This window comes from Branchiostoma belcheri, unplaced genomic scaffold (assembly GCF_001625305.1).
Source record: "Branchiostoma belcheri isolate BF01 breed outbred unplaced genomic scaffold, Haploidv18h27 scaffold7, whole genome shotgun sequence".
Taxonomy (NCBI): Eukaryota; Metazoa; Chordata; class Leptocardii; order Amphioxiformes; family Branchiostomatidae; genus Branchiostoma; species Branchiostoma belcheri.
The window spans coordinates 349,059-363,742 of NW_017804353.1; the positions used below are offsets into that span (position 1 = coordinate 349,059).

At 39.6% G+C, this 14,684-nt stretch overlaps 1 protein-coding gene across 3 annotated transcripts in view; it reads left to right on the plus strand.

Moving 5' to 3' along the window:
- The window catches only part of LOC109484703 (heparan sulfate 2-O-sulfotransferase 1-like), a 96,265-nt gene that overhangs the window by 33,442 nt on the left and 48,139 nt on the right, over positions 1-14,684 (plus strand). For all 3 annotated transcript variants that reach the window (XM_019788054.1, XM_019788056.1, XM_019788057.1), the window contains exons 2-3: positions 475-704; positions 13,828-13,913. In XM_019788054.1, the coding sequence (XP_019643613.1) occupies positions 475-704; positions 13,828-13,913 (316 nt within the window). The remainder of the gene's footprint in view (positions 1-474; positions 705-13,827; positions 13,914-14,684) is intronic.

Below are 14,684 nucleotides of genomic sequence, written 5' to 3' on the forward strand. Positions count from 1 at the left end.
CAATTGACATCACTAAGTTGAACATACTGTATTTATAGTCAGACCTATTAAAGTATACTGTCCATGGTACACTACAAAGTTGTAAGTGCTGGCCAAAGTCACTAACACATATTGTTACACTTTACATGTACCATAAATTGTATACATGTGCAATGTAGTGTACTGTCAATGTGTGCATGGACCATTGGTAAACTATAAAGTTTGTAAAATCACAATGGAAGTTCATTTGTGTTGTCAGTAATCATACTGTAGTACAATGTTAAACTAAATCCACCTGCCTACCTAGTCCTTTGACTGACCATTAGTACACGTCAAGGATTAAATTTTCAACGACACAAAGTTTCTAAATCGTCTACCATTTGTATCCCCACAGGAAGTGCTGGCCACAATCACTATCACTTTTAAGTTAACACTAAGTACACATTGTAAACTACAAAGTTTCTAAATCCCTTATTGCTTTATCTCTCCCAACAGAACATGTACTGGCCACCATGCAGCTGCACTCCCTCCAGGTCCCCCAGTTCAGGAGAAGTGACGAAGACCTCGCCAAGTCAAACGACCAGATCGTCATCTACAACAGAGTGCCAAAGACGGCGAGCACATCGTTTGTCGGACTCGCGTACGACTTGTGTCAGCGCAACGGCTACAACGTGATTCACCTGAACACAACGAGAAACTCACCCATCATGTCAATACAGGACCAGGTGGGTACAATTTCACATACAATTTTTAAACTGAATACATGTACATGTATATTGTGTCACAGTCACCAATTTTATACAGTAAGTAATACTATGACCTCTGTCAGCGCAACGGCTACAGTGTGATTCACCTGAACACAACGAGAAACTCCCCTATCATGTCAATACAGGACCAGGTGGGTGCAATGCCACATAGTCCCATGCTATACACACTCTTGTATTGGGTAGATTAGCCTTATGGAACGGTAGTTTACTGTATGTACCAGTAGGCTACAACGTGATTCATCTCAACATCACAAGAAACTCTCCTATCATGTCAATACAAGACCAAGAAGGTACAATTCACATACAGTGTACAAACTGTATACATGTGTATTGTGTCACAGTCACCAATTTTATACAGTAAGTTAATGACCTGTGTCAGCGCAACGGCTACACCGTGATTTACCTGAACACAACAAGAAACTCACCCATCATGTCAATACAGGACCAGGTGGGTACAATTTCACATATTCTCATTCTCATCCTTTACTCGTGGTTACGTTCAGGTACAGAACTGCAACTTTCTGCAGTCAGTCAGTCTTTATCTGTGACTGTTTAACTATAATTTCAACCCTCTAAAAGCCTTAGAATGCCCTATTTTCACATCACATGTCCTAGAAGTTTGGTATTCAGATTTAAGCTTACAGTAAGGATGTCTCATCAGCTCAAGTTCTCTCCAAGCACAGTTTGATAATTGCAATATACATGTAAGCACTATCTAAAAAGCCTTTAGTTACAAATGTGGAATGCCATATTTCCTAGAAGTCTGGTATTCAGAAAGCTTACAGTAAGGATGTCTCTTAAGCTCAGATTCTCTCAGAGAACGGTTTGATTAACTCTAAGACTTTCAAAAAATTAATAGGCTTCAGAATTGCAATATGACCACAATCTAAAAGCCTTAGAAGGCCTTATTTTTACACCATATTTTCTAGAAGTCTGGTATTCAGAAGCTTACAGTAAGGATGTCAGATTCTCTCAAAGCACAGTTTGATGAACTCTAAGACTTACAGAAAAATTAATGGGCTTCAGAATTGCAATATAAGCACAGACCCTGAATCTACCCGTGTGTTATGAAAAATGCATGATGATTTAAGTTCATTCCGGAATGCAATAAGTTAGACCGAGCACGCTAGTAAGATTCCTAATCCACAGTCACCAGGGCTACCTGTATTTTCCATTAAGCAGAGGAACGATAGGAGCTACATTGTACATTCCCAGCGAGATCCTCTCACTGATAAATAACGGTAAAGCCGGCGCGACATTATCATTTTATGAACCGCGACAGCAAACTCCGCGTCTGGCAGATTACCGTTGACTAAGACAAAGTGTTCTGCGACTCTTTTCCCCTGCAAATAACATGCCAGTCTGAAGGACATCAGGCTCGCGGAGAAGAGATGCCACGCTTTTAATTAGTAATGGTAGTGTACAAAATACTTTTTTGAACCAGGTTGCCCAGGACTAGTGATGCATACCTAAACCCAATTTTAGGTTCGGGTCCGGATTCAAGTCCAGAGGTTTAGGTTCAGTTCCGGACTTGTAAGTCCGGACCTAAACCCATGGCATATACAATATTGCATGTTGGCAACCTTGCAATGTTGTCTGGGTGAAACTTTGACCACATAACATGGAGGCCAGTACTTGACGATGCCCAATGGCAATGTTTCCTTCATTTTGCAGCAAAGATTTTACAATGTACGGAAGGTTTTAGGTGGTTTGGAAAAAAAAGGGGTATGTGAAATGGTCTTTTATGGTAATAAGTCCGGACTCGGTTCTTGACTTTTAGGTTTTTTTGGACTTGAACCTAAACATTCTTACAAGTCCGGATCCAAGTCCAGTGAACCGGTATGCATCACTACCCAGGACGCAAAAATTAGGTTGCCCATCAGAATTTTAGGTTGCCCCACCTGTAAGTTACTATATATACTTTCCTCAAATAAAGTAATGTTACATATATAAGCCTATATAGTGATAGCCATTAATACCTAAAATTAAAAAGCATCTGCTGCATACAGTGGTGCAAGCCAAGTTGGCATGATTTTGGGGGAGGGGGGGGGGCATTCTTAAAATTCAGGTAGCGTTCAAAAATAGGTTGCCCCAAGAAAAATTTGGTTGCCTGGGGCAACCAGGTATTTTGCATGCTGTAATGGTATCGTCAAAGTTACGTGGTCGCTGACAGAGATAGAGGGTGGACCTGACGATACCTGTCCGCTTCCGCTGCCAAAGTTAGGCCGTGAATTATTTAGGGCAATCATCAGGTACTTCATTTATGGGGTAATGAGAGGCGATCCTTGGAGGACCCTACATGTAAGTTGGCTAGGAGATGGGGTGGGAGCGGTTGTAGAGTTGGTCATGTCAAACATTTCAAGTAGCAGCCACTACTTTTTGTCAGTAACTAAGAGAATCTGTAGTTGAACAGGTAGGGAACTGGTGTAACTGTGACAGGAAGGTTGAATTGGAGATCAAACTCAAAAAGTTGTCTCCTTGTAGGCTTGGAGAGTGAATGATATGTATGATATCAAAGTGATAACTGCGAATAAAACCAGGTCTTGCTCATTTCAAGATTTAGATTCAGAGTTGTCACATGGTTTTCCCTGCAAAAAAACATACACGTCTAATGATGATGGGCATCAGGGTACTGGAGAAGCAATGCCACACTGGACCCCTCCTGGCTACAAGATGGGGTGGGAGCGGTACAGTTGGTTACAGGGCTCTAGCTATAGCCAGCTCAATTTTTTTTCCTGTCAGCCTAGTTCATGATTGAACCTAGGGGGAGAGTGCTTACAATCTAGGGGGTCTATGGGCAAATTTTTTATTTTCAAGCCTTTAAAAACGCAATTTTCTACAATTTGAGAGGCCAATTATGGAGTTAGTAGTGGTTGTTGTTGGTCCTTATTAGGATGTTTTAGATTTTTACCAACGAAAGATTTTTATCAATTTTGTCGGTCAAGGTTGACCGATTGGTTTAGACATTTTTCCGTCACACCCCACAAAGTTCCTGCAATTGTTGGAAAAACAGGTGCTGGCTATAGCCCAGGTTGGTGGTGTCTATTGCTCTGGGCACTAGACAGACTGAGGTCCTGAACTGTCAAGCCTCTCTGCAAATGACAAATGGCTTGCTGGGGGTGTCACAGTGGTATTTACATGTACATGTACCTCATCCGAACAACTCAAGGGTTTGCCAAAAAAAAACAGTTACTCAAACAGCTGGATGTGATTTTGGTTATGTTTCAAGTACAGTAACTTGAAAGGGTGCCTTGTACAATATTTCTTTGGATCTAGAATATTTACTGTCGTTTTTGGCTCACTGAGTTTTCATTCCAATGTCAAGGTCACAAATGTTTAGACAGACAGGTCCTGATGTGTCAAGCCTCTCTGCGAATGACAAATGGCTTGCTGGGGGTGTCACAGTGGTATTTACATGTACATGTACCTCATCCGAACAACTCAAGGGTTGCCAAAAAACAGTTACTCAAGCAGCTGGATATGATTTCGGTTATGTTTCAGGTAACTCAAAAGGGTTCCTTGTACAATATATCTTTGGATCTTGAATATTTACTGTCGTTTTACTAAGAATGTAGGCTCACTGAATTCTCATTGCAATGTCAACATCACAAATGAAGTTCGTGACTTCTTGTGCTCACTGCAAACTTTAAAGCCAGCAAATACCTCTTCCTCCTCCTGACATGAAACTTTGATACGGAGACCTAATGGTGACGCCTTAACTGAAAAGTCAGCAATCCCCCCACATTAAGACACATTAACCACTCGTTCACCCGCCCCCCTAAAAACTCCTTACCAAGCAATTAGGTGACACGACTTTCCTCGGTCCGCGTAATCGTTTCTCGACTTTCCTTTCAAGCCGACTCGCGAGCAAAGGCAGGGAATTCGGGGGTTAATTGGTCTCCGTAGCTGGGAGAATACTCGCCCAGACAGGTGCAATTTAGATGCTAAACAGAGATCCTTCCCTGAAGACATGATTACATGTAGGAGCCATTAGAAGTTTGCGTGCTCCGTGAGCGGGGGTCAAAGGATCGACAAGCGTGCTTCAACGTCATGTTACAGTTCTCTCACAGTGATTATTAAAGATCAGTCCGAGTACCATTATATAACCCTTGGTTCATGTTCAGTGCTAGTCAGTATTGATTTGTGCATTTTGCAGTGCTGCAATGTCACATTTGAAAGTCAAACTTATTCTTTTATCTGCTCAATCATTATTTTTATTCTTTTATTCGTTCAGAATCAGAGGGAGGTTGACACACTACATGTACATGTACATTCCAAAGTCATCATTATGGATTTTTTTGTGTATGTATTTTCATATTTTTGCTGTTTGACATTCTGGTCTATTGTTACAAGTTTTGTTTCAAAATATGCCAGCTCGTCACTTCTTTGTATACAATATTTTTGTCTCCTTTACTTAGGAGCCATGGAAGTTGAAGAATATATTATTATGATATGGTCACTGCTTTAGGACCATAAAGTTGTAGTCTGGAACCATTTCATGAATCTCAAGTTAGTATTAGTTGTAGAGGTTACTCTGAAAAAAAAAAGTTAGACTTGACTCCAGCTGGCCTTCTACATTTACATTTTTTTACACTTTGTCATTTCATACATTGTAGATTGCTCTTCTACTGCCTCTCATTTTCTACTCAGTTCAAGAGTCCAAACCTACAGCTCATTTTCAGTGAGGTACTTTTAAAAGCCTGGTGAAAAAAAATCTTGTGAAGTAAAATGGTTTCCCATTGGTGACCATTACTCTAGATCTGCTCTTCTGGCTGCAGAAATACCTGGAAAAAAGAGAAACAGGCACCTTCTGACCTGTTATTACTGCTGCTTGTGCACTTAACCTCCAAAATTGCCTGCCCTGCCCTCTTTTCATCCTGTATCACCTTCATCTAACTCTCAAGTACATGTACACATCGCACATGAGTTACACTCTGGGAGCCCGGCAAATTTATGCATGGACTCGGAGAATGGATGTGTGGCAGAGTCAACCATAAAGATGACATACAGCAGACGGGATTTATAAGAAACTTTGATGTCCACAAAGGGACCAAGAGTGAATGTTTGCCTAAAGTAACCTATAAATATTAATGCAAGTTGATAAATGCCTGCCTACTTGGCAGTTTTTTAAGACGCCAGAAGGCCAGCAGAGCTTGTAGTAAAAGTCGTGATTTAATGTTTAGCCTGGAAAGAGTTTTTGTGGAACATGCCGCCTATGAAATATTCAGATATGTTTTAATGTGCATTAGACGGAGAGATTACAATACAGGGCAGTTTTGTTGTACTTGTACATCATTAAAGGAGACTCTATGTCTCTCAGTTTTGTAAAATGTTGTTGTTCTACTAAAATATTTTGGAAGGTATAAAACTAGCATAAGCGGTCACTGGCGAAAGCTAGTGGATACTAGCTGAAACGTCTGGCCATTTCCAAAATCACATCCAGTTGCTTGAGTAACTGTTTTTGACATATCTTATTACCATGATGTCTAACCTTCATCGACGCAAGTTATAGTTTTGATGCCTCAGTGTTTGCCATTCATATTCAAGTTACACTAGAGAGATAAAAAGAAAAGTAGATCACAATTTTGCACATTCTAGAAAGTCTGTGTGAGTGAATAAGTCCTAGTATAGAATTCTACCTAGGGTGCCTGAGAGTCAACATCCTTATCAATAATACACCGAAAATATATTATTGATTTGAAGTTACTCTCCAAGTTTTGGCTTAAAGCTTCTGACGTGTTTGCTTTATAATTAGTTCCCTGGAGACGCCATAATGATAGTTTGTCCATGCACGCACGGTGTGAAAATGACTGTTCAATTTACTTTTTGCTGAATTCTTGAAAAGATACCGGTAGTTATAACACCGTGGCTTCACAAAAGAGCTTCTCTAGATTGTAGTTGTGGAGAGACAATGAAAGTTTATATTCGAGTCGGGAATACAACTTTGGTGAGTTATATAAGAATAAGTAGACACCACAGTTAAAATGATACACTTGAGTATAGTTTTATTTAGGTATAGTACCCATATGGAGACATTCCAAGTTTTATATTTTCATACCTTAGACATGGTAAGCAGCCATAACTTGGACAGATACACTTGAAAATAATTTTATTTAGGTACAGTACTAGTATCCATATGGAGACATTCCAAGTTTTATATTTTCAAGGTGTCATACATAGATAGTGAGCAGCCCTAACTTGTGGTGGCAGTGAAGCTACTTAAGAACATGCTGGACAATGGTCATCCCCTCCATGACCTGGTTCCACCGGCCAGGACAACGGCCACTGGGAGGACCTTAAGACATGGAACAGCACTTACGTATACAGTATCAGCAGCCCGTACCAAAAGACTGAAAAACTCTTTCTTACACAGGGCAATATGTCTGTACAACGAGTCTTCACAGTAAGACTCTTAGGACTCTCTGGTCTTTACTTCAGTGCCCATGTGAGACTTTTTGTAATGTTTTTGTTCCTGTGTTTGTATATATATTGTAATTATGGGTTCACCACACCACGAAGTGGTGTGGTGAAACCATATTGCTTTTTCTGATGTTTCTTCTTCTTCTTCTCCTCCTCCTCCTTCTCCTCCTGCCATATCTTTAAATGGATTCAGCTTCTTCATTTTAGGGCCTAAGGTCCTGAAATTTGGTATGGAGGTACAGTGGGCAAATACCCCTAGGCGTTTTTTAAATTATTGTGATACAGGCTTTTAGAATGGTTTTATTTGAGTTTTTTGGCTGTGTAATAGCTAATGTATTACTGTGTAAGTGTGCAGTGTTTACCACATTTGGACATGAGTCATCACAATGGCATGCAAGGCATCAACCAATAGGCATGCAGCTTTCCTCTATTCTCCTTGCTGATTGGCTGTTGGGATTTAACTGGCTTAACTTCATTCACACCTGCACAGAGCCATGCCATACTGACAGTATGTCTGTATTCAAGTGTTTTGGTAGGTATTTTAAGCTTTCCTGCTCCAGCATTGGAATGCGGGCTATGAACGCTTCTTTTTATCTTGAAAATCAACAGTTTGCATTATGCAATCCTAACCAATAATGTAGGGAATAGCTATCCAACTGTTGTAGTCTTAGTTGTATGTTACTTCATACTATAGTTATATCAATGTAAAGCATTGTTTTCCCTTGTGTTTCTCATTCTTTCCCTGCCATGTGGTAAAATGTGGTGAACCCATCGCTATATTTGCTCCAAAGCAAATATTGGCCTTTCTAGTGTTAATTTGTATTTGCCAGACAATCAATTGTAAAAAATCAGTGCTATTCAGCATGTTTTGTACAGGCTGCGAGGCTGGTTTTTATGAATAAACTACTGTTAAACTGCTGTTAAACTTGGAAAGATTCGTTCTGCTGCCCCCTGTGTTTGTATATTGTTTGTAATGTTAATTTGTATTTGCCAGACAATCAACTGTAAAAAATCAGTGTTATTCAGCATGTTTATTTACAGGCTGCGAGGCTGTTTTTTTATGAATAAACTGCCGTTAAACTTGGACAGATTCGTTTTGCTGCTTCATGCTACAAGGAAGGAGATAATCCTTGGTGCACTTGGCCAGATAAGGTCATTTCTCGGAGCTTAACTTCATCCCCTGGGTAAAGAGATCAAGATAATCCTCTTACGAGACAATCTTTTCTGTCTGAATTACGCACTTATTTTGGTTAGACAGGGCTTAAAATACATAGCCTGGTATATAAATATTCATACAGTTCTTGGTCTGGTTTACTTCTTTGATGGCTTTTCTGCCAAATAGCGGTACCAGTTAATTAAGAGAAGATCGATTAGTATTTGAATTTTCAGGCCCCTTTCTCCACATGCTTTGTTAGACATTGGCTTAAAATACATATAGGCTAATATAAATATTCATACTATTCTAGGTCTGGTTTACATCTTTGATAGCTTTTCTGCTGAATAGCGATACCAGTTAATTAAGAGAAGATCGATTAGTATTTGAATTTTCAGGCCCCTTTCCTCACATGTTTTGGTTAGACATTGGCTTAAAATACATACAGCCTGGTACATTAATATTCATACAATTCTAGGTCTGGTTTACTTCTTTGATGGCTTTTCTGCCAAATAGCGGTACCAGTTAATTAAGAGAAGATCGATTAGTATTTGAATTTTCAGGCCCCTTTCTCCACATGCTTTGTTAGACATTGGCTTAAAATACATATAGGCTAATATAAATATTCATACTATTCTAGGTCTGGTTTACATCTTTGATAGCTTTTCTGCCAAATTGTGGTACTAGTATATCAATTAGTATTTGAATATTCGCATAGAATGTCAATGAGAGCTCCTGTTGCACGGTCCTCTGTGATAGCATATCCTGGTCTGAATATTTATACTATTCTACGTCTGGTTTACTTCTTTGATGGCTTTTCTGTCAAATAGTGGTGCCAGTTAAGAGCAGACCGCTTACATTTGAATATTCATGTAGAATATTAACGAGAGCTCTGATTGGCTATGTGTTGCACAGTCCTCTGTGATAGCATGGTAACAGGGATCGGACAGACATTCGGGATTGTTCCTGTTCAACTCCTTCCGAGTAATATTTGATATCCAAAATGATCAATGATGTAAGGGCCAAAGATTTAAATATAGTTAGGTATCAGACTGTTCAGTAGGGAAGCATTAGAACCTGATTCAGAACAGGATGGATACAAGCTGCAGGAAACTTGAAAACTTTGTGAATATTAGGGTATTTTGATTGCAAGTACTAGTCTTTTATATATAGACTTTGAAATAGGGTTGGTTGATTTGATAGCATGCCATGTAACAATAGTTAGGTTTTCAGCACCAAGGAAAGGAGCTGTTGTGGAATTGTCATTGTGCCTTCTTTCTGTTACACCTTTTGGTTGATTTGATAGCAGGCAAATTAACTGCAACAACAGTTTCAGCACTAAGGAAAGGGGCCATTTCCAAATCGTCAATTTGGAATATGCTTTACAAGCTTTTAAAATCAGCACATTGATTTTCTGTGACTATTCTGTGACTATCTTCTTTCTGTTGCAGGTCTAAGACAGTTTAGTTGTGGTACGGTAAATTTCTTGGGCACAAAAGGATTTGATCAAAATAGAAAATGTTTTACCTAAGAGAGGTAGAAAGAAGATCAAAACCTGCCAGGTGGGACATGATTCATGTAATGTTTACCGACGTTCTGATGTTCAGTCGATAACTTACTGTCTATTCATGTGCTGCAGTCATTCCATTGTGTACACATTCAAACGTATCTGACATTGCCAGGGGGGTAAGACGTGGGAGGGAGTATCGATGCCTGAAATCGATATAATTTGTTCACCGCTAACAATCTAATGTGGAGAAGGGTCAGGCTTTCTGGCCTGGTTCACCATCAGAGACCATCCTTAAATCAATCCAGCCAGCGATCTACTGAATCTTGTAGGTGTTTCTATCCACTCAAGGGGGGGAAACTAAAGCCAAAACATTGATGGGTTGGTTTGAGACTCGACAGAAACACAGAGGCAAGACCTTTTCTTTGACCTCTCCAGCCAAGCAACCACAGACCTCCCTGATGTAGTAAAGTGTTCAGCTATTTGTGTGGGCATTTTGGAACACAAAGGAGATCTTTAAAACGGACTCTTAGAAGAATAGGGACATTGATTCATTCGGATTGGTACATGTGTCAAGGGCATGTCCTTTAGGTATAATGGTGGTCAATTTAACTTTTGGCTGCAAATGGACAATGTACAGTGGTCAGCCTTACTTGTAAGTGGTGGTGAAGCATATGGCAAGAATCCAGTTCTGTTCAATTCATGTAGATATAAAGATGAATTGTAGCTCCCTAGCACACAAGTAAAATTGTGTGCTATAATTTGTCAAGGGAGTTGCCTTCTTAATGTTTTTGTTTCCATTTACTCATTGAATTTTAACTGAAATCAATGCGCCAATGTGACATCTGAAAAGTCGCTTCCCGGCATTGTTCAATGCGCCATATTGATTCGGCACTCCTGAAGTCATCTACATTGTAGGATTTTGTAAAGTTGCCGGATGACAAATTTGCCAGACTGTACCTGTGTCGCATACAGTCATTCTTTATTTGCGCTCAAAACTGACACTCATCCGCTGGTCCCCTGCCAGCACTCATTAATCAATACACGTGAACACGTACAGTCAAACCGACAGCTACAGGAAGATTTCTTGCCCTTCCTCCTACCTTGTGCCGCATGGCTTCACAAACATAATAAGCATTGGAGGGCTGAATACATTGCATTTTCCTGAAAAGTGCCATAAGGTACAATATGTCTGCTTACTCTCTGACCCTGAAATGCCCTATTTTCTATAGACTTGCACCTTTTGTGCCACAAAAGTATAGATGGATGGATTTTACGCCTCTTGTATGCGTGAATGATGTGGCTGTTAGGTTATTGTGTTTTCTGTGTACAATACAGACTAATAAATCTTAATTTAATGATTATTAGTACAAATGCGCTTAGTTAGTAGTATGTACAACAAAATACTTTTTCAACAATTTTCATTGTTTTTTTTCTACATGTAAGTACATTTGTGCGCATCACAGTATTTTTTCACTAAGTACATCTACAAGTTACAAGTAAATTGTTACTCAAGCAAATGGATATGATTTTGGGAAATCAAATCCAGTTTGGAACTTCCAAAATCATATCCAGTTGCTCGAGTAACTGCTTTTTGGTGTACAGTATTTTATCACTTGGATGGATGTCTAACCTTCACCGACACACCTACAAATTCTTCACAAAAGGTGTTTTATTTGGCATTGCAGAACAAAAAAGAGAAATTCAATTTTTACTCCAAAAAATACCCTCAGATCCAGACCCAAGCTGAGCGCACAGATAAGGATTTAAAGCCAGCCAGAGCCCTGTGTAGAAAAATTGCCACTTTACTTCAGGAAAAAATAACACATCGCCGCCCGTCTAAGAGCTTTTTGGAGGAAATGTGTGCTATTATCCCTCCCCAATTGACAGTAGCCACACTAGAGAAGATAAGTTACAGCGCGGGACCAGCTACAAACGGAACTATCTGGTCTGAAAGTCATTCCAAATAGCCCCAGGAGGTGGGTATAACTACCAAGCAATGTCACGGTCTGGGAACCCAGCATAAAACATGGCCGGCTGGAAACCAAAGTCCCAAGTTTTACGGTTGACTTAAAAAGCACCGAGTGTGCTGGAGGAGGTATTGAAAGGGAAGGAACGCTATCAGTACACCACACCTGGTCCCCGTTGAAAGTGTGAATATGTCAAGCGCGGCAAGGAAATATTATGGTGATTAAAATGCTGGGGGTTATGAAAACAAGCCGCGGTAGAAATTATTGCGTATTTACATAGGCAGCTTTGAATGATGATATATCATTAAAAGAGAGGAACATCATTTTTGTGTTTGTTTAATGAAGATCTACTGCATTTGTAAAAGGTTGACATAACAGTGGCTATAGGATGTAGTAAGTAAGGTTTGAACCTCTCACTGCCCACTGTACACTGACGAACATATTGACATGTTATCACCTTTAACTAACATCCTGCCATTTGACATAAACAACGTCACCGACAACACCTTATGTTCAACCATTCTCAGGGGTAACCCCGCATTGTCGTTTGTCAACAACTGTAAAATATTTGACGTGGTTTTCAACTTAATTTTGCAGACAGGACGTTTTGTTTGATTTAGTTGATTGATTTTGATTTGTACACCAGCTCATTATGTACCTTTGTCATTTCTTCTTCTTATTATTATTACTTTTTTTTATTGTTTTCTTTATGAGTGAGGAGAGGGCTGAGATGAGTTTTATAACTTTTTGCCCAATCTTCGAAAAATAAATGTGAATAAAATAAACCTCTCACACAGAGAAGGACCCCTGCTTGTTTCTTTAAGTGCAGTGGGATCTTTAATGTGCTCAAGGTGTGGCTTTCCTTAAACATGGGACCTACACCTTTTGTTGCCATAACTCCTCAACATTAAGTTTGTTTGAGTGAACCCATGTTTATTTCTTACAATGACAGTAACAGAAGTTTGGTGAGATTACATAATTACATCATGCATCTTTTTAGCAAATATTTTTCAAATGTAAAATGGCATATTACATTACACCTACTATATACAGTATATGGCCTCCGTTGGTCAATATTTACCATCATCGGGTAAAATCCTAATTAATATCAGCCCTACGGCTATGGCTGAACAGTCCTATACGCGAATGACTGTCACAGTCTCTGCCAAATAGGGCACATTTGTAAGCTGACTCAGGTCTGTTGTTGAGTTATTTTCTTTGGGTCTGATTCTCTTCTGTGCAGTGCATCAGTTACTTCTTCTAACCTCAGCTGCCTGGACAGTGTAAACCTCCAGCACCAGGGTCAGTCATTGGCATTAGGTCCTCCCAGTGCTCCGTGTAGTATATACAAGTCAACACACCTACTACAGGGATTAAAATAGCCCTCAGCAAACAGCAAACTCAAAATAACTAACAAACATTAATGTGCATAGGTACCAGCAGGGAAGTAATCAAAATCAGGATGGATACAAGCTGCAGGAAGCTGAAAAACTATGTGAATATTAGGGTATATTGATTGCAAGTCTTTTATAGACTTACGGTTGGTTGATTTGATGGCTTGGAATGTAACGGAATGTAACAACAGTACGATTTTCAGCACCAAGGAAAGGAGCTGTTGCAGAATTGTCATAACAATATTCACCTGAATCCTGGTCAATCGGTACCCTTTCCCAGGGTAATGAGACCGTCCTTGCAGTTAAGACAGTATTGGCAGTTCAGTATGAGAAGTTGAAGCCCTGTAGAAACTCAACAAACAACAGCATACTCAAAACAACCAATGTGTTACGCGGAAGGGCAGTTATACCGATACGCACTGTGACAGATACCGAAGCTGGTGTGTTATACCGAAGGGCGGTTATACAGGCTATACAGATACAGATACAGAAGCTGGTGTATGTGTTATGCCAAAGGGCGGTTATACCAGTATACAGATACAGATACAAATACAAATATAGAAAATAGCCATGTGCTTGCTGTACAAGTTTATTGTGTGTTCTTGTAATTAAATTACTGTTTTTTCTCTCACATTAGGAGCGGTTCGTCACAAATGTTACCAGCTGGAATGCGAAGAAGCCGGCCTTCTACCACGGACATCTGTCGTACTTGGAGTTTGGACGGTTAGTGCTACATGATTCGGTGATCTTTGTAAACAAACAGTTATGGATGGTTTTCAGTTTATCACTTGAACACACTGCTGCAATGTCAACAAGTGGTTGTTTTTACACTCATACACTTTGACATTTTTTTTGGTCTTTGTATGTGTACTTATCTCACTGCAAACATGCACAGATGTGTGACTACAGTGTCGTTTCAAATATATGCTCAAAGATCTCCAGAACCTAGATGAAAACACCGCTTCACTTGCATGTCTCTGTGGTTGTTGACACTTTGACACTTTGACATTTTGTGTTTTTTTTTACATCAACGCAAAGTTATCACACTGCAAACATGCATAGATGTGTCACCACAGTTGTTTCAACTATATGCTCAAAGATCTCCAGAACCTAGATGGATACACTGCTTAACTTGTACATGTATGTCTTTGTAGTTGTTGACACTTTGACATTTTGTGGGCTTTGCTTGTGTTTTTTTACGCCAACGCAAAGTTATCACACTGTGAACATGCAAAGATGTGTCACTTCAGTCGTTTTAACTATAAACTCAAAAGGATCTCTAGAACCTAGAATTCGCTGTTCTCGCTTGCGTGTCTCTGTGGTGCCTACACATTTGTACTTATCACATTGCAAACATGCACAGATGTGTGACTACACTGTCGTTTCAAATATATGCTCAAAGATCTCCAGAACCTAGATGAAAACACCGCTTCACTTGCATGTCTCTGTGGTTGTTGACACTTTGACACTTTGACATTTTTGTGTTTTTTTTAC